Here is a 21,306-nt window from a genome sequence, read left to right as displayed (position 1 = left end):
TGTTTGCTGGAGTTATGGCCAGCATATGATTTCCAGGCTTTTCAAGGGCAAACTGGGGCAAGTTGTGAAGTCGCTCCCATGTTGGAGCTGAATAATGGACTGGAACAAGGCCAGGGAGACTTGTCAGTGCACCTGCGGCCACAAACGGGCAGAGGCGAGGGGAGATATTAAGGTCAAAGAGCTGCTCGGTGATGTTCCCTGGGCTCCAGCGGGCAACCTGACACAAGGGGCGGAGGGTATGGAGTAGGTTTTTCGCTTTTTCACTTTAGATCAGTGGCAACCTTGGCTGATTTTCACCTTGGCGTGGTTCTCTCTAGCTTTGCTGGGCGAGTATCCATGTCCTGGGTTTGGCGAGGAGGAAGTTGTCGTTGAGCAGTAATCACCTCCACGGTGATCCTTTTGCAGGAAAAACAAGATTGATTCCCTTCTACGCGGGCATTTACAGAGATTAACGCAAAAAACACGACGGTGCGCCAGCAAAGGCAATTAAATCCCATCACCGCAAATGTGTCTCCCCGTCTTCCTTGGACAAGGGATTTCTTTCAGGCAATTAAAGGTACCATCGCAACAAGTGTGGCATTATCGTCCTGCCTCGCCTCTGCCGCCCATCTCCCCAGCGCAGGTGACTGCACCTCGCGAATGAGAGACAGCTTCATTTGCTTCCTGCTTAATTGGATTACTGCTGGAGGCGCTACGATGAGTGTGGAATTTAGTGTGGGGCTAGAGAACAGAGAAGGCAGAAGAGTAGGAGGAGAAGAGGGTTGCCACGAACAAGAAGCAATTTTCTAGTGAAATGAAATTTGCTTGAGGTGAGGGGAGAGCCCGCTGCCGGCAGAGACTAAGCCGATGCACCAGGGAGATGAATGAGGATCTGTGATAAGGCAATGTTGTTCCAAAAGGTTCTTCTGTGGGAGGCTAGCGCACACACACATACACACACACACTGCACATAACGTCTGTGAACCGCAGTGTGGTTATTCCCATTATTCTAACTTTGCCAGCAGATTGTGATCATGAATCAGGAGGTGGCAGGGCTCAGAGAGGGCTCTTAGGGGCCTTTTTGCCTTTAATAGCATGACATCTTTAAGCACCACATCTCAGACCAACGTGCGTCCGCAGTGCCTCCACCTGACACTTCACGGAGGGGGAATGGGCTGCACTCCGCGCTTTCTGTTTGATTGAGCGGCTTTGTGGGGCTGATTGCCACCTTCCTCTGACTGGTGCTGCCTCTCTGCTTGTGGGGTGGCGCAAGCGTGCTCATGGAGGTGAAAATTACACAGGAAGTGCAATGAAGGACATCGCAAGAACATGTTAATGAAGGCCCGGGCAAGGCTCTTTACACGCCTGACGTCTGCCTTTTAAGTAGCCTCTCTAGCGTGTCGCTATTCATTACAGTTGCGCTCGCTCCCAGGGCCAAAGCTGCACTGCTTTACAATGCACCAGCTCTCTGAGAGCACATTGCTGTGTGCCTGCTGGAAGTTCCAGACAGACACACACACTGCTCTCACTTCATCACTTCATCTTTTAGCATCGTTTACGCAGTGCCTGGCTGTGGACGCCATCTTTCAGCCCGCTCATGCAGAGTAGAGGATGCGTTGTGTCACTCTATCGATTGGTTGGCATACTGTGCATATCCACTTGTCAGTTAGGCCTTGAAAGGTGTCTGCTGTGTAATGGATGCAGCCAGTACTTAAAGGCATAAATAAGTGTTGGCACTCCAAGGTTTGAACTGATTGAATATACTCTCCATGGTCTTGAAGGTGGACGATTCAAATGTCAGAAGACATGCTGACCATTGCACCGTGAGGCAGGACATCTTACTGAGAGCTGCCCGTATTCTAGCAGATTTTTCAGGATCACATTCAAGCTGCGAATCTCTCATTCTACCACATCCCAAAGCTGTTCTATTGGACTCAGATCCAGTGACTGGGAAGGCACCTGATGGGATGGACATGGTCAGCAATGATACTCAAGCAATGATTGACTGGTATTAACAAGCCCAAAGTGATACAATGAAACACTCCCCAGACCATTATACCACCTGCACTAGCCTGGACTGTTAACACAGAGCAAGTTTAGCTCATGGATTCATGCTGTTGGTGTTAAATTCTTAACCCTACCATCTGTGAGCCTTTGTAGAAATCTACATTCATCAGACCAAGCTTCTTTCATTTTCAGCTGTCCAGTTTTGCTGTCCACTGCAGCCTCACTTCTCTGTTCTTGGGTGACAGAAATGGACCTCAGTGCTATCTCGGAACAACAAGGCCTTTTTGTGTGCAGAACTGTTGCTCACTGGATGTCTTTTCTTTATAACACCATTCTGAGTAAGCAGTAAAGTCTTACAGGAGCTCAGCAGTGCTAGAAATACTCAAACCAGCCCTTCTGGCACCAAAAACCATGCCACACTCAAAATCACTGAGATTCTGTGTCACCATTTTGATGATTGATGATGTGAACATTACCTGAAGCTCCTGACCCACATCTGCATGACTGCACTGCACTGCTGCCACATGATTGGCTGACTGGATCATCGCAGGAATAAGAAAGTGTACAGGTCCCAGTGAGTGCATATGTATCCTAGTCTCTCGTGTTTTTGGAAACATAGTGATAAAAAGTGGAACTGATTTACTTATATAACTTCAAAAACTTACAAACCATACCGAGCACAAAAAACAGACACAGAAGAATGTAGGTGGTGCAGTTGGCTTAGGCCATCATCTCATTACATCTTGTGCTAAAAATTAAAGATAGAAGGGAGATAAATGAACTGTAGGAAACACTAGTGGAGCTCAAGCTGATTTGGGCAACATGGGGCACCTTGGGCGATGAACTTCTGTGAGCACTAATTTGAACAGATATTTACTTCAGTCTGTTGCTCAGCAGGGTTACAACCAGGGAATACCAGAAGCTTATAAGAGGAAAAGGCAAAGTCATGGTACTTCTGTACAGGATGTAAAAACTGCAGGAAGAGAGGTGAAACAGGCGGATGAGTGTTGTGTGCTTCTCTTGAGCATTATTGAGGGCACAGTTTGATTATCACGTCGTTCTAACATCCTATTCCTCTTTGCATAGCTGTCTTCTTCTTTTCTCCACTCAGCATAATCCAAAACTCCACATGAGGTCAGGGAGAGACTTCTTCTGCCTGAGGGCAGAGAGATGCTCCTTCTGCCTGAGGAGAGGGAGATACTCCTTCTGCCTGACGAATGGGAGATGCTCCTTCAGCCTGAGGAGAGGGAGATACTCCTTCTGCCTGAGGAGAGTGAGATGCTCCTTCTGCCTAAGGAGAGGGAGATGCTCCTTCTGCCTGAGGAGAGGGAGATGCTCCTTCTGCCTGAGGAGAGGAAGATGCTCCTTCTGCCTGAGGAGAGGGAGATGCTCTTTCTGCCTGATGAGAGGGAGATGCTCCTTCTGCCTGAGGAGAGGGAGAAGCTCCTTCTGCCTGAGGAGAGGGAGAAGCTCCTTCTGCCTGAGGAGAGGGAGATGCTCCTTCTGCCTGAGGAGAGGAAGATGCTCCTTCTGCCTGAGGAGAGGGAGAAGCTCCTTCTGCCTGAGGAGAGGGAGAAGCTCCTTCTGCCTGAGGAGAGGGAGATACTCCTTCTGCCTGGTGAGAGGGAGATGCTCCTTACTCCTGAGGGCAGGGAGAGGCTCCTTACTCCTCAGGGCAGGGAGAGGCTCTTTCCCCCTGAGGGCAGGGAGAGACTCCTTACTCCTGAGGACAGGGAGAGGCTATTTCCGCCCGAGGGCAGGGAGAGACTCCTTACTCCTGAGGACAGGGAGAGGCTATTTCCGCCCGAGGGTGGGGAAAGGCTCCTTATGCCTAAGGGCAAAGAGAGGCTACTTCTGTGTGAGGGCAGGGACAAGCTCTTTCTGCTCTTTCAGGCAGAGGATCCTTCTGCTCGAGGGCAGGAAGAGGTCTTTTTACCTCAGGGCAAGAGAGACACCTTCTGCCATGTTGATGATGTTCTGGGCACGTGGAATTACAAGGAGTCGTAAATTAAGAAAAACTGCAGAGGCCGCAGGCAGAGATGAAATCAGTTAACTTCAGCCAATAGCCCCTCGCGCTGAACACCTGACATGAAACACAGAGGGGCGGTGTGAGGAGGGTGTGAGGATGCTGTCACACAAGTGCTCCACAAAAGTGATTTATCTGATGAGAGAGGCAGTTTAACACATCTCCACTGATTTGCGAATGTTCTCACCTCTCTGTCCACTGCCATCAATACGCGTGTCAGTACGAGGTCCTAAATAACAGTGAGTCGCTTATTGCACTGCTCAACTCCATTGAATCAGAGAAAAGCTGAGCAAAAAGAGAAGGAGAAAAGAAGGATGTGCAAGTGGTCCAGTGGCCTCCTAAATGACCATGCCGATATAAATATTGAGGCCCTGCAGTGCAAATCTAGTTTGACCAATATATATATATATATTGGTCCATCCAATACTACAGGAATGACTTGTGGAGTACTGGGATGAGGTGTGTGTGGTGATCATCCAATCCCCTGACCTCACTAACGTTCTGGTGGCTGAATTCAATCGAATCCTCACATTAATGCTTCAAAATATATTAGAAACACTTTCCTAGACAGCAGAGACAGTTACTCCATTAAAAGCAGGTTGAAGTACCCTTGATTTTAGAAGAAACAATGAATGAGCAAGTGTCCCAATACTTTTGTTAACATAGTGTACCTCAGCATTGACACTAAAGTGGAAAAGGTAGTATAGTGCCACCTGAGCTTTTATATGAAAAAAGTATATACAATTGCCCATGTTCATGCGCATTTATGTGTTTGTGTGTGTGTGTGTGTGTGTGTGAATAAACTTGTACGTATTTAGAAACACACAGCAGACATTAAAGTGCATTAAAGCTCTTTTGCTCCTTGTCCTACCCACGCTTCTGAACAGCTGTAATAACTTTCTCAGCTTTCAGGTGCCTGTAAGACACATTGTCTCTCTCTCTCTCTCTCACACACACACACACACACACACACACACACATTCTCTCTAATGCTTGTCACAATAAACAACCCTCGTTCAGTGTCTCTGGCAGCAGCAGAGTGAGCTGTGCTTGCAGAGGTTTGACATGAGCGTCACTGTGGATATCAGAGAGGAATTAGCTACCGGATGAGCCTGGAAGAAACCTTTGAACCACAGTGTGCTAACAAATGTCTAACGCATTTATCTCCAGTGCAACCACTTCAAGACGATGGAGTACACTGGAGCCTGCTTACCTGACATTAACATGCATTTTTGGAGATCCGATCACGCTCGGATTTTACTTGTCCATATGGAAAGCCAGTAGTAAACGCCCTCACAGTGCTTTGTGATCAGATTACGATCAGATAACTCAAAGAACACTCACAGGTGGTCAGAGTCGGATCTCAGTCGGATGTTTTTTGGGATCGGATTACATTAGGCAAGAGGAAATCTTGGCTTCTTTCTCTTTCTCTCTCTCTCTATTTCCCTCTATTCCACTGTGGGTGTTATGGGGTGTATTCTTGCACATAGTTTAAATAGCCAGTCACATTTTTTGATTCTGTTGTGGGAATACAAGAACCATTTAATATTCCACTGCGGTGTAGAACCTCTACCGTTCCACTAAACTATTTTTAGAGGTTTTGATGAGAAACTGTTAAACAGTAATGATGTCGGTGTTGGTGAGGTTTTTATGCAGGAGAGTGAAATCGGATCTTATCTGTCCACACTGGAGACACACTAATGACAAGTGTAAACAGAAGTAGATCCAAATACAATCCACATACAAATCATGTGTTAATTGTAGGTTTACAGGCCACCAGGCTCTAATATTAAGTCCACTGCTATTATTCATGTAATAATACACTTATAAATAATAAAATATGTTTTCATATTCAATACATTTCCGAAACTGAGAGAGCCCTTTTGTTTTATTCGGGGTAATTGTAGGATTACGTTATGATAAGGACTAGAAAAGTCTTATTACACACATGAAAAACATGAAAATGTATTTCAAAATACACGAAATACATACATTACATACAGCTTATGCAATGTATGTATGCTACATATTACATATGGATACTTTATACATCTTTAAAAACAAGGTTTACGATGGATCGTTTTATGAGGGCAATGCTTATAAAATGTAGAATATTAAAATATAGTATAAATAAAACTACAAAAAGTGCTTAAATGAGTATTCTCCATGATGGACAACCACCTGTATATGATTCTTTAGAGGACCTTTTAAAAATGGAGCTTTTGCTGTCAATGGAGATGTCCCAATCAGGTTATTATGCCCCTGATTCTCTTAAAATCTCTTAAAATCCCTTAATTATTAACAGCAGTCTCTATAATTAGAGATTCTGGACCGATTGACTTAGTTTAGTAGAGACTTTTCTTAAAATGACTGTTTTATAGTGTGTTAAATATCTTATAATTACTTTTATAATTATACTTTTCATAATTTACTAATCTTTTATTTACCTTCTGAGAATGTCCACCATAATGTCAGTTAACGAAGCCTTGAGGACACAAGATTGCACTCGGAACATTGTGGTTAAAAACAAAATAGCCAAAACCTGATCCATTAAAATATGCCTGGACCCCCCCTGATCCTGACCACTGGATCAGATCTGGACACCCCTGTTTAAAAGACAGATGTTTTTCTTTTGGTACTATATAGAACAAGTATTGCTAAGATTGCAAATAAATCATATATGGGCCATATTATTACATGTACACACACATATACTACATGCTATTTATTATAGATACATACAATAGATAGATAGGAATTAAATATTTGTCTCTGTAGTGTATAAAAACAAGTGAATGTGTGCATGTGTGTGTGTGTGTGTGTGTGCGTGTGCATCTGTGTGTGTGTTAGTGGTAATCTGATGAAACGTATATACGGCTAACAGTGTAAAAGGGTCATTTGTGTTGATGGGAGTAATCCTCAGGGGTTGCACACAGCAGAGTGAAAAAGGGAGGGGGGAGAGAGAGAGAGAGAGAGAGAGAGAGAGAGAGAGAGAGAGAGATCACTACAGTGCGAGCTGGAGGCGGCGGACAGAGTGCGGACAACGGGGCAAATTTTATTTTTCAATTTCTGTCTCCATGAGTGACTGAGCTTGTGAGTGCACAGCCAATAGCATTTCTACAGCATGTGCGTTACCTTGGCAACTAATCCTATTTACTTGGTATTGGGTCCATTATTCAAGCATTAAATGTAAAAGCTAAATAGGTATAATCTCTGTGTCTCAGGGACAGGGCAGCGGGTCAGTGATAAAAAAAAAAACCCAGATCATGTTTTATTAGATGATGTAAATCTGAAGGTGAATTCTTAAAGGAGACTTTACGTTGTATGGAGAAGGGTTATGCGGTTGAAGGAGAGGACACTGAGAGTGAATTCTCTCTCTAGGTTAAATGAGTTCAGAGCAGCATTTGTCAGTGACGTTAATTAATGGAGTTTTCAGCAGGAAAACTTTCTGATTATATGGAAAACCAGAGAAAGCACAAACAAAATTGACTTTTTTCTTTTTCAGAATGGACTGAACTATTTTTATAAGGTTTAGGATCAAGATTAGCTATAGGGTGTTATGAAAACAACTTCAGCAATCAATGATACAGCTGCTTTGACTTAAAAGCCGCAGTTCAATCAAATAAAAAAGGGAAGCGTGTGAAACCCAGTTCGCCTCATTGAAAAATCTGATGCATCAGACAGTAATATATTGAACACAGGACTACACATAGATCAAATATCATTAAAAATTAACCAACAGAAATACACTATGTGGACAAAAGTATTGGAGCACCTGCTTGTATCTTGTTTCCTTTGAAATCAAGGGAATTAAAAAGAGTTTATCCTGCTTTGTTTGGAGTAACTGTTTCTATTCTCCAGCAAGAAAGACTTTCTACTAGGTTTTGGAGGAGAATTGCTGTGAGGTCAGGATGTTGGATGATCACCACCCCACATTAACCCCAACTTCCCAGCTCATCTCCAACTCCCCAATTTGCATGAAATATGTAGTCTGGTGTGTCCTTCCGTTATAAGGCAATTTACTTACAAGCTAAACAGTAGCCAATGCTAAATACATTGCAATGCTTGTTGGTTGTGCCTGTGTTCAGGCTGACAGATAACTAAACCAACACAACAATTCTGCTACAATAATAATTATAAAATACTTTAAATCTTTACTGAAGGAGTCACTGTAAAACTTCACTATACAGCCAGTAACAAGTTATATAGAAATATGTGGTTAACTGTCTATTAAATAACAAACTGAATAATATCAGAATTTAACCAAATTGGATCATTTTACTGTTTTGTTTTTACACTATGATGTGAAAATGTGTGTTTTATAACAACAGTAATACATATGGGACATATGCCTGACTTCACATTCTAATAAGGGATAAAGATAAGTGTGTGTGTGTGTGTGTGTGTGTGTTTCCTCTACTTTTTAAAAGAATGGGTTGTTGACACTAAAAAAAAGCAGCATAATGCATTTTTGCCTCTGACAATAACAGTCAGAGTACATTTACAGTGCGCGTGTGTGTGGGGGGTTTGGATGACACCCAATGGGAGGTTAGCTGTCAGCTCATAGCAGGGGTTTACCATCGTGGTCTCTGCTTGCTGTGAACACTCAGCAACAGTAAGAAAGCAAGGGGAAGAGTGCTTTCAGCCTGACATAAACTTTTACACCTCTCTATATCTGTATCTATCTCTTTCTGAGGCCTTTCGTTGATGACTAACAGATGTGCTGCCACTCTGAATCTACTGTAGTGATGGGGCAGGCAGCAGGGCAGCAGGGCTGTTTCAAAAGACGGTGCAGTTTGTAGGCTGCGAGTAACAAATCTGTGATGGATAAGAGGATATGATGGAGGTTTCAATTGTAATGGACATTTCCTAGAAAGGACCAAAAAATAAAAGTAGAAGTCTTTTAGAAGTACAAACTTTTCAAGCTTCGAGGACTACTTAGAAACATAAAGATAGGCTTTAAAATAACAGCGCTCCTGATATAATTATTACCTTTCCATGTTCTGCCCACAAGTCTTTGACAGCAACTGTTGCTAGGTTGGACAAGCTTTACAGATTGATGGGAAAAACCTCTGTTCAAGCTGATGAGAAAGTGGAGTGATCTTTTATAGTTGCTACAAAGCAAGTTATCGGTTTATCGTAACATCTTGGCAGCAATACATTCAGAGACATTAATGATGTACATTCAATACATTCAAATGACATTAATCATTTACATATTCATAAATTAATAAAAAAATCATTGAAATATTTAGCAATAGAAGTTACACTAAAAAAAATGTAAAATAAATAAAGAGGAAAAAAATAAAGAGGAAAATCCATGTTATAATGAACAAACAGTAAAAGGTCCAGGAGTACAACCTCACAAGGTTTCTAATAGAGAACCCAGAACACCTCCTGAGCTAAAAGCTGAAACCACAGGTTTACTTCCATCAAAGGAATTGTACTGGTAAATCAAAACACAAACTACAATCATGGTGAGTTTAACAAAATCATTTTAATAGCATTTAACATATCCAAGCCAATGCTTTAACATGGGCGTAACTTGTTGTAACATTTTTTTCTGTTAAGAGAACAGAGAAAATATTAGAAAACTATATTATGTGGAGCTATAGAACATTTGCGTAGTACAATTACATTTTACACATAAAATAAACCAGACATTATTGGAATATTATTTACAGATAAATATATGACATAGCATGGAGACATCATGCTTTTAATAGTAGGTTAATGCTGGCTTTATACCCCATGACTTTTTACTGTCGCAGACAAATTTCCAGTGTTGGAATAAAATCATGTGAATCTTGCTAGAGTTGCAGCTCACTCCCGTCATCTCGATCATTTGATGTAAGGTGGTCAGGATAACCTTAATTTGTTTCTTGTCTTGATGTTCCTGCAGAAGGGTTATTATTGTGGGAGGTGGTGGCTCAGCGGTTAGAGCTCCAGGCTATTGATGACAGGGTTGTGGGTTTGATACCCGGGCTCTGCAAGCTGCCACTGTTGGGCCCTTGAGTAAGGCCCTTCACCCTCTCTGCACCCCCAGGTGCTGAAGTTGGATGCCCACTTCTCTGTGTGTGTGTGCTCACTGCCCCTAGTTCACTAGTGTGTGTGTGTTTGTTCACTACCACAGATGGGTCAAATGCGGCGGACACATTTCACTGTACATAGTACAGTGACAGATACGGGCACTTTTACCTTTTTAATCATACGTTTTTAGTCTTGGCTCATGCCAAACAAAACTGTGTCATGGACATTGTAAATAACCGATAGGTGAGCTCTCTCTGGCTTTAAACAGGAAGCATCAAATCGGCTACAGGAACATCTCTGGTCACATTCTGCTGCAAAGGTTTTTAGGGGAGAGAGCATTTCTGAACAAACAGTTGCACAAACCAGGGCCATTGTGGCCAAAAGCTGCTTCTGTTTCTGCTCCATTCTTTAACAGTTTCTGTTGACAATTATGGGAAAAAATCAGAAATGAAATCCAGTTGCAGTTCTGCAAATAGTGACCATGCCAGACTCTCAGTCTTTGCAAAATCATCTGTGAGTAATGACAGATTGTTTTTAGATATGAGAGCGTGTCAGACTTTAGTCCTTTAAAAGTATTTTAATTATGGCTACAACTGATGACTTTTTCTATTATTGGTTCATAACTGGTAAATAATTGGTTTAAACACACAAATGTCATCAAGCCAACTAATTGATAACTTGATTCACTGCAAACATTTTAATTATCAATGTCCTTGATAATGAATATTATTTTTTGCTGCTCTAGTTAAAATGCTACGTTCCAGTTTCTTTATGCTACTTGACTGGACTAGCCAATCAAAAAAGTCTCTGCATGTTTAACGTGATTTCTTTCAACATTTATATTCTGTAAAACCTTGAAAAGTTGCTAAGAAAGATCTCATTTGTGGGCGAAGCATAGAGAGGTCAATCGGACCAATTATTTACCAAATGACCTTGTATTTCATAAAAGAATCAAGAGATAAATGTTCAGTGGGTCCAGAAACTAACTTGCAAAGCAGAGGACTATCATTATCAACGACAGTACTGAATTCAGTGACCTGGAAGAAATACAGAGAAGTGTTACAACAAGAGGCTACATGTACAATATGCAGTGATAATGAGTCATCTCAAACAACTCCCACACAGTGTGAGCCACTCAGCTCCCAGAAGATTTTTCCATTCTGATACTGATCAGTTTTTAATTGCTATTTAACCCACATATATTCATTTAAACTGCAACTAGTTTTCATCAAGGACACAGCAGGTGAAAGCAGTAGTTGTCAGGATTTCTTAAAGGACACTGAACACTTTTTTTCTGTGGTTAGTGTTGGTCTAATCTCTAAGCATGCGTGCTCCTGTGTGTGTACTTCAGGAGAGCCAGCAGAAGAGAATGACTGGTAAGAGTCAGACCAGCAACGTGACCAACAAGAATGACCCCCGCTCCCTCAACTCCAGAGTCTTCATCGGCAACCTCAACACAGCCATCGTCAAGAAGACCGACATCGAGGTCATCTTTGCCAAGTATGGCAAGATTGTGGGCTGTTCCGTGCACAAGGGCTATGCCTTCGTCCAATACATGAGCGAACGCAACGCTCGGGCCGCCGTTGCTGGAGAAAATGCCAGGATCATAGCTGGACAGCCATTGGGTGAGTCTCTCTCTCTTTTTATAATGCTGCTCAGATGCTTGGAATCACCATTCAGGGGCTTGGAATCAGTAATATAAAAACTCTTGGTTGCAGATGCATATTCGAAAGGATGCTGATGTTCTTGAAACTGCACTCAGTCCCACCCAGTTAGATTGTAAAGCACCTCTTAGTTACATTGTTAAACACATTGTTTGGGCTATGAATTTCATACTTTCAAAAAAATTATGTTACATGAAAATAAAACCCCCGCTACTTTCATGGCAAAAAGTGTAGAATTTGAGCATATGAAAAAAGTAAAATATTTCTTAATTCTTAATAAGTTCAATTCAGTTTTATTTCTATTGGCTTTTTACAACGATTGTTGTCACAAAGCTTTACAGAGATCCGGGCCCAAGCCTCTTTTGGCTCTTTTGACTCCCTTGGGTTGAGAGGAAGAAACCTTGAGAGGAACCAAGACTCAAAATGGGAACCCATTCTCCTCAGGTCAACACTGGATCATAATAAAAATCAAAACAGGGATAAAAACAACAATAAAACTAATCTGAATTTAGAAAGAAAAAGTAAATGTGGCTTTAAGCCATACAAAATGAAAATGTGAGTGAGAATGATGAAGTCCGTGAAGTTAATCAGTCAGAAGCATAGTCATGCAGTGAGGTGAGGATGAATCAATGCAATGATCATGTCAATAATGTCAATTTACCCATAACTGTCCTGGCACCAAAGTAGTGGAACGAACATCCCCTGGGTGTCCAAACGGCAGAGTCACTCGCTGTCTTTCAGATATTTGTATTCAGTAGTATCTAAGCTTAGATGTATCTTATGGATCCCAGTCTATACAAACTAGCAAAAGGTATTCTCTGAGTAAACAGTGAAGCACTTTTGTTAGCCGCTCTGGATAAGAGCATCTGCCAAATGCCTTAATTGAAAATAATCAAATGCTGCTCACAGCTCAATTTGTGTATCTATTACTTTATTTATTTTCCAAACTGTTGTATAAAAGTAATAGAACACTCAAAAGTCATGTGTTATAGTAAAATAACAGCACAGCTGTGGTGAAATAAACTTTAACGTTATACACATGCATTGTTTTGGATTAGCCACCCTACTAACACACCCAGGCAGGGCTGCAGAAATGGGCACATTCTGTTAGGTGCAAAGATGTTTCTTTGCTGTTAGGACTGTGTTGTTGCAGTTATTCAGTAGAAATAGAAAATCAAGTTATTGGGTTTCAGGGATTCATAGTTTCCAAACTGTTCACAGGTAAACATACTTATGCTGTAAACAAGATAGGTGTTAATATCCATGTACGAGGTTGAAGGCAGCAAGGATTCCAACTTTTAGCAGCCAGGTCGTTTGGATCAATGTAGTTCGAGGATCACTAATCTAATGCTGAGTTTGTCCTCATATGATATTCTTTTACATTGCTTCTGCTTCTCCAGTTGTATTGCTTTCAAGGCCCCCAAAGATACCAACGGTACACTAGTTTCTGCTACTTTTACTGACTTTCACTCACTGACCTCCAACATAGCGCATCAGTGATGTTTCACACAGTAAACACGCGTGAGTGTCAATTAATCCAATTAATCATAAAATGACAGAGTTTTAATTGGCAGTTGTTGTGCTCAAATGACATACGGGAAATAAAAATGAACAGAAGAATATGGTCTTGAGATGAAAGTGATGCTGTATATTGATGTAAATTGTTAACATGGCTGGTGATTCCAAGCGTTTGAATGATGTTGCACCTCAGAGAGGTTTTTTATTGTGACGGACCGCCTGGTTCCCTTTGAGGGACTCCCAAAGTGCCTGTAGCTCTCTTTTAATGCAGGCCCAGGTTTGATTTCAATTGTGATTTGTTGACAAGAAAAGGAGCATTTGAGGTGTTTTTCTGTGAAGGGGAAAGGGGTTCTGTCTCAAGTTGTGTTTTTTTACTTTTCTTATTTGTATGTTGCTGCAATGTTTTGGGAATATTGTGATGATAGCTTTGGAGAGTAGATGTCACCATTTGAAAATGGCATCAAATGAACAATACCTAGGCTAATTTGCTTTGCTGCGTCCCCCAGGTCCATCTCTGCATTATAGCCAGTTTCCAGTTATTGTTATGTGGACTGTGCCAGTGTTTGTGATCACAGAGAATGCTGTCACTTTCTTGTTGAATAGTATGTGGATAATTATTGTTCTAACTAACAAACCAAGAGTGGGTGTGATAAATCAGAAATGAGGGAAAGCTGCAGGAATCAGGAACCCCGATATTAGCAACATGACAACAGAATGAAACTTAGACTGTCACCTATTACGAGTCTAGATTTTAAAACATTTACTTTAAAGGCAGACCAACTTAACCCGTTAACACTCCAAGGCTTATTACACACTAAGGCATATTACTCAGTATTACAGTAACTACATGAACGCCTGTAGAAACTGGTGGGGCTATTATCTGATAATAGAAGTTTGCAATGACACTTTCGGCCTGCCAGCGGACTATAGGCCTTTTTTTTTTGAAAGGGTTAAAATAATAAAGTAACTCAAACCAACCCAACAACATTAGTAAATGAGCTGCAGCTGAAATAGCTTAAATATTGATATAGATTTATTAAGCTGTGTTCCTTCCTCTCAATTTGTTTACTGTGTATTCCCATCTGCAGGTTACGACTCCCCCTATCACACAACGTCCCCATACTGGGAGGCTTTTGACAACGAGTGCTAATCCCTTGCTGGGATATGAACTGATGATCTCCTCACACATAATGAGCAGGCAGTTATACTGCAGTTCCAGAGCTGAGAAAATATACTAAAGCACAGTTCTGAGTAAATTTACCTCTTTCTGTTCTGCTCTGGAGTGGTGTGAAACTTTCTAACAAGTTCAAGTAAAGTCAGGAGTCTGAGAATAGCCAAGCTTCCCCACATGATAGAGGATGGCTTGGCCTTTAGGTGTAAATGAACAATAAACAAATTGAGGGGGAGGAATATAGTCTGAAACTCTCTCAACTTTTAGCTGCAGCTCATTTACTAATGCTTTTGGGGCCCAACTTAAACTGTATTGTTGGCTAAACTGAGATGCAGTTAATTAAAAGAAATGCCTTGCAATCAGTTACTTAGCATTTTTATTTGGTCTTTGTTATTTTTTAGAATGAAGCTATAATGGAGTTTAAATGCAGTAAATGATACAGTAAGCCTTAACATATATTAATATTTTTTGTAATACACTAGCTATTATGTATATTTAAAAGATGCCTTAAGAACAGAACTAAAAAAGAGTCAGAAGCATCTATCATGGCATGTGGTTCATTTCCATGGAGTCATCCAGTATGAACCAGTCTAAATGAGACTGGCATGCAGATTTTGAGAAAACAGGTTACAGCTAGCTAGTATTTAACTCTGCATAAATAAAAGCTGTGTTGCAGGTTTATGGCTAAACACTGAATTATGTTTATTCGTTTATTAAAGAACAAGGGCAACTTACAGAAAAGTGGGGAATCGGGTGTGCAGCATGGAACAGTAGCCATAGCAATATAATTGGCTATTGGAGCAGATCTCTGTGGAGGTAGCTTTGCAATTTCACAGCAGTATTACTGAGTCCATAAAAGGATTAGAGAAGTAGGTTTGGGACCAGAAGGTCGCTGGTTCAATCCCCTGGACCGGCAGGTGGGGATGGGGGAAGTCATAGAGCAGAGTTTTCGGTTCCCTCAACATTCAAGGCTGAGGTGCCCTTGAGCTAGGAACCTAACCCCCAATTGCTCCCTGGGTGTTGTGTTGGCTGGCCACTGCCCCCAGTTTACAAGTGTGTGTGTGTGTGTGTGTGTGTGTGTGTGTGTGTGTGTGTGTGTGTTCATTTCCCTGGGTGGGTTAAATGCAGAGGTTGAACTCTGTTGTCTGCTGTGCGATGGCAACAGTGCGATGTATAGTTTTTACATGGTTACCATGTTCAGACTCTACTGACATCATCCAGTTTCTATAGCTTGCACCTATGTATTGAAAAAGGTAACTCCCACCCCTGAGAACAGTCATGCCTATTGGATCACAGATGCTTATAAGAATGACGACTGGCGAATTATTAAACCCGTTGAATGGCCTGTAATCTTTCAAAGCTTTGTGATTCAATGAAATGAAGTCATTCTGTCAGTAACACAAAGGTATTGAGTTTGAATACCCAGCCCTATACATGACTCACGCATTTCAAGGCCTTGAATTGAAAACGCTCGTCTCCTGCAGTGACCAGCAACCACAGACAGAAAACAGCAGAGTGTTTGGGCTCTGCATTTGCTCTGGGTGGTGAACAGCTGCTTTTGGCCTGCCCCAGGAGAGCGAGGAGAGTTGGAACAAAAAACACTCCGCCGCCTCACATCTGTGACCTCAAGAGAGGCATGTGGTTAAAAAAAGGAGGTGCTAGACATTACTTAGCCTTTATCTGGTGTCTCATTATGCACTCGACTTGCTTTAGAGGAAAAGAGAAAGAAACTGTTTTTCTTCTTGGAATGCAAATCCCAGAAACGGAAAGTGGAAAGGCAGCTCCTTATACATAATGCAGAATACAGCCACGAGACCTTCATTAAGAGCAGCCATTGAGAGTTTGCTGAGATGCAGATATATGGACAAGGTCAGTCAGGGAATGTGAACCAGAGCAGGAAAAAAATATCCAAGTTTTTTTTACATTTTATTACTTTGCCTGTTGTCTTCATGCCTCCATATTTCCATGCCTCTATTCTGCAAGCGTTCAATCAGAAAGAGAATCGGAATTATAATCACTTTATTGGCTAAGTGCACTTGTGTGTAAACCGAATTCATCTTGGTAGAACTGGTGCTTACATAAATGAGCAGTACAGAATCCTGCTGTTAGAGGATCGGATCAGACCACTGGTTTCCAGTCCAGCAAATTCTGCAGATATCCATCCGATAGCGACAAACATCAATATGCAATTTTAATCCAATAAAGAAAGATATGGATTATACAAAACTGACATTGGGAGTTGGGCTGGGCAATATGACAGTATTTTATCGTATCGTGATAATTTTGTGTTTTCGTAATACACAATATGCTTTTCCAAGTCATCAGCTGATATGATATCATCAGTGCTTGATGAAGGAGCACTGGTCAACTGCACAGTTCATTGCAAACAGTGTAATTTGTCTGGTTAAGTTGGATAAAGTTCAGCACATGATGGATAAAATCACTGCACTTAGGATGGGAGAGTATTTGAATAGTAGTTTTTAAGAATATGTGCCTACTAATGCATTTTGTCTGCGATCATGTAGATAGCAGTTAATATTGTGTATCATGAATATGTCTTTTTTTACCATATCACCCATCTTTAATTGGGTGCCATTTATAATATTTTGTCCAATAATTTTCTTAAATTAGTTTTAGAAAATCTGTCAAATCCATGATGTATTTTTAAACTGCAGAACCGTTCACAGCTCTGCTCTTATAATGAGGAAGGTTAGTGAATAAGCCCCAATATCCATATTTCTTGGAACACAGTACAGTGCTGGGCCAGGTACTGAAACCTTATAACTATGACTTCTGGTCCACTGGTGAAGATTAGCACATTGTCCTCATTCACACCAAATGGAAAATGCTAGACTATACTTCAAAATGTTTGTGGACACCCCTTCTAATAAATGCATTCAGCTAATTTAGGTTGCACACATTGCTGATACAGATGTGCTACTGCACACACACAAACACACAAAAGCTTGTCTAGTCCATGTAGAGGACAGAACCAATAGAATAGGACTGTCTGGAGCAGATAAACGTGAACCTATTGGCACTATGCCTAAAGCCAAGCCTGGGCTGGAGGGATATAAAGCCCTGCAGCATTGAGCTGTGGAGCAGTGGAACTGTGTCCTCTGGAATGATGGTTGGTGCTCCATTCAATATGTTTGGGATGAGTTTGGGTGGTAATCATCCAATATCCTGGCCTCACTAATGTTCTGGTCACTCAATACAATCAGCAATGCTCCAAAATGTAGTAGAAAGCCTTCTTCCCTGGACAGTAGAGACAGTTACTCCAACAAAAGCAGGATAAACTCTTTTTAATACCCTTGATTTCAGAAGGAACAATAAAGAAGCAGGGGTCCCAATACTTTTGCCCATACAGTGTAATTGTGAAAGGCTTAAAAAAGGTTGCTTGGATGGTTCTTAGTCACGCCAAAGAAACCAAATGCCGTGTTTCACTGCATTTATACTGCAGAGCATTTGAGCATTTATGCCAGGTACCGAAACCCTACCACTGGTCCATTGGTGAAGATCAGCACACTGCTTATTATATTTTGATTTATTTTTTCTGTTTGTTAAACTAACAAATCCCAAATAGCACTTCCTAATATCAGTGGCCCACTGATGATATGCCCGTAAATTAAGAGTGTAGACCATGCAGAATATGGCTGCAGAAACTGCAAATGTGCAGGGTGTTGCATGACTGTGAATTCTGCTGAAATGGGGCCGGGCTGGAGAAAGTGTAAGACTGGGACTGGGCTCAGCACGTTGCGCTCTGGAGCCTTTCCTTCCTGCTCTGTCTCTGGGCACTGTCAGCGGTGCACACAGACAGATGTATGATCCTGGCCTCTCTCCTAATCTCCCTCAGCACAAGCCTGCGGCCTGTAGGCTAATGTGGGGATGCTGATAGGCTCTCCTGGCTGAACAATGATGAAGTCTAATGCTTTCAGCAGTACAGGCATGTACCTCTCTCTACCTTTCTCTCTCTCTTTTCTTCTCCCTCTTTGCACATGTCCCAGAGATGTGTCCACTTTGCTATATGTACAGAGCAGGGCTGTGTTTAATGGAATCTACTCAAGCGCTGAAGATAGCATCACCCATGGCTCTGCACCGGCACGATAAAGTGCAGCTTGCTCCCTTTTTCGAAGTCGTTGGGAGCATCTCGGAGAGCCATGCCGGATGTTACATATTTATACTCTCTGACACTTGCTGATGATAAGGTGCAAGAAATTGTATTTACTTATTTATTAAATCTTTTTAAACCAAACTCAGTCCCCAACAATCCCCAGACACGTCTCTGTTTTCACACTAATATCAGATATGAGAGATTTATTTGTCTTTTTGTTGCTTCATAAAAACCTGCCTGTAACTCAACTGTTTTTGTTGTCAAACCCACCATTACAATCTATGGACAAACTCGAAGCGTGAAAAAAATAGAATTTGGTTCCTAAGGTTAGGATCCATAAGGTTTGAGGTTCTCACTGCAAATACTTACATATATCATATGGACAAAAGTGTTGGGACACCTGCCCATTCATTGTTTCTTCTGAAATCAAGGGTATTAAAAATAGTTTATTCTACTTTTTTGGAGTAACTGTCTCCGCTGTCCAGGAATAGCTTTCTAATAGATTCTGAAACATTGCTGTGACTGCTCTGATTGCATTCAGGGACAGGAGCGTTGGGGAGGTCAGGATGTTGGAAGGAAATTTAGCAGCCAGTAGGAATTGCACAATACAACACAGTACTACAATACATTAATTACAAAAATAACAATAATACATGTAAAAAATATGCATAAGTAACCAACCAGAGATAAAAGGTAGTGCTATTATAAAGAATAAGGAATGAGACAGACAGATGAGAATACTGAATAAATCATATATTGGTATTAAAGTAAAGTGTCAGTAGTGTCTAAGAGTGATCACCACCCCACCTCATTCTCAACTCCCCACTTCATCCGAAACGTATTAGATGGAGAACCAGCCGTTATTCCAGAGAACACAGTTCCACAGCTCCACAGCTCAATGCAGGGCATTGGGCATGGTGCCTATAGGTTCATGTTTATCTGCTCCAGAAAGCTCTATTCTATTGGCAATACTCCTCTACTATAATAATTATGTTCCGGCAGTTGTTCTTTACATTGTGATGAATGGACCAATAGAAATGCTCCACAATGACTTGGAGAAAAACAAAAAAACATATGTATTATTATATTTTACAGACATACATACTGCATATCTAATGCGTGTATATTTTTTATGTATTTTATGTAGATATGTTTATAAATTTAATTTCATATCGAGATAGGGATATTTTATGCAAAGTGGGTTGTGAAAGAGCATGAGCATGATGTCTCTGGTCGGAATAGCCAAAGGAATCATAACTGTTTCCCTCATTGTAAAGGTCAGATCATTCCAGCGCTGCACAAAGGCAATTCTGCAATCATCAGTCGATGAGCAAATCATGACTTGGAGTGAAGCGAGGAAAATAAATTCCCGATTGCCACTCCGCCTCATCCCACCAACCTGACATGTTTTATTAACGTGGCCGTGACTCACGGTGAATTCAGCTGGGGCCCTTCACTCGTACAGAATCATTTCGGAACACTAGCCAGAAAGCAAATGCACTCTTTTTCTGTATCTCCTCAAACTCCAGATGTCAGTGAAGCAAACCGTACACAAGCTGCAGAGAGCCGGCTCCAGTGCTCTAACATGGTAGTGCATTAGCCTATATATACACAACTCAACAGTATTTTCAACAAGCCGATATCCAGTGGAAAGGTTTGAACTCTCATACATTTCACAAATGTATCAAACATTGGATATAATTTGAAACAATATCTATAGATAAAAGTGATCTCATTTTATTGAAAAATTCAATTTGACCTCATTATTTATTAACAAAGATGAAAAATCGAAAAGCTGCCAAGACCTACAGAGGGTAAAGGACATCCTATACCCTAAAAGCTTGTATTTCCCCCTTAGACGATCGATTAGGCGTTTCCTATAACCGTCTAGCAGTCTCTGACTATGACTGTGGGGACCTTTTTCCCACTCTTCCATGCCTAACCTGGCCATGTTTGCAGTTTTTATAAATGTGTATATATGTTTATGATTTGTAAATAATTTTCTTGAAAGAGGAAATGATTTATGATATTCTGATGTTCTGATTTTTTTAACCCCCTTCCCAGACTCATCTGCATCTATAACCTTCTTCCTAAAGGCTTCAGAAAGCTCTTTGGATCTGGCCATGGTGATGCCACTCATTTCAGCAATCAAAAGCAAACCAAACTAGACAGAATCCTCTCTAATCATGTTCTAATCATCTGCAGCTGATGTTCTGCACCTCATCGTAATTGTAGGCATTGTATATAGCAATAAAAGTGGGGGTGTTCTTTCTCGCATGAACACTGCATTTCTATTAATTACATTTTACACATAATTAAAAAATACACATTTCTTCAATTTTATGTGTTTCCCATGTGTTTACACATAAATGCAATCACATAAAACCAGGACTGGACTGGAAAGTGAATTCAACTCTGCCTTTTTTCCCAGACCAGAACTGGTACAACTGCTAATTAGCTTGTTATCAATCTAGCTGTTTTCTTCTTTACATGAGCTGGCCTACTTAGCTATCTACCTGTCTAAGGTTTTACAAAATCTATGAGTTCATCTTGTGGTTCACAACTCATATACCCAAACAGACGGCATTGTGTCAGGCAATTGCATCTTCTTCAAGTGTTTTCTTTTTTATCTGGCACCCTGTCAGTCTCTTTTGTCTCTTCTCTCTCTTCTCTCTCTCTCTCTCTCTCTCTCTCTCTCTCTCTCTCTCTCTCTATTTCTATCTATATATCTATCTAGCCTTCACCTTTTACCTTTCCTGATTCCTGTCTTTACACTTTGTTATCTGGAAGTCAGCAT

At 41.1% G+C, this 21,306-nt stretch overlaps 1 protein-coding gene across 4 annotated transcripts in view; it reads left to right on the top strand.

Annotated features, from left to right (window-relative positions):
* LOC140555960 (RNA-binding Raly-like protein) overlaps positions 1 to 21,306 on the top strand; it is a 189,079-nt gene that overhangs the window by 80,187 nt on the left and 87,586 nt on the right. For all 4 annotated transcript variants that reach the window (XM_072679355.1, XM_072679357.1, XM_072679359.1 and 1 more), the window contains exon 2: positions 11,394 to 11,667. In XM_072679355.1, the coding sequence (XP_072535456.1) occupies positions 11,412 to 11,667 (256 nt within the window). In that variant the 5' untranslated portion in view covers positions 11,394 to 11,411. The remainder of the gene's footprint in view (positions 1 to 11,393; positions 11,668 to 21,306) is intronic.

Source organism: Salminus brasiliensis, chromosome 5 (genome assembly GCF_030463535.1).
Source record: "Salminus brasiliensis chromosome 5, fSalBra1.hap2, whole genome shotgun sequence".
NCBI classification, from domain to species: Eukaryota; Metazoa; Chordata; class Actinopteri; order Characiformes; family Bryconidae; genus Salminus; species Salminus brasiliensis.
The sequence above is the reverse complement of the archived record's forward strand: the minus strand, read 5'-3'. Positions and strand labels throughout refer to the sequence as shown.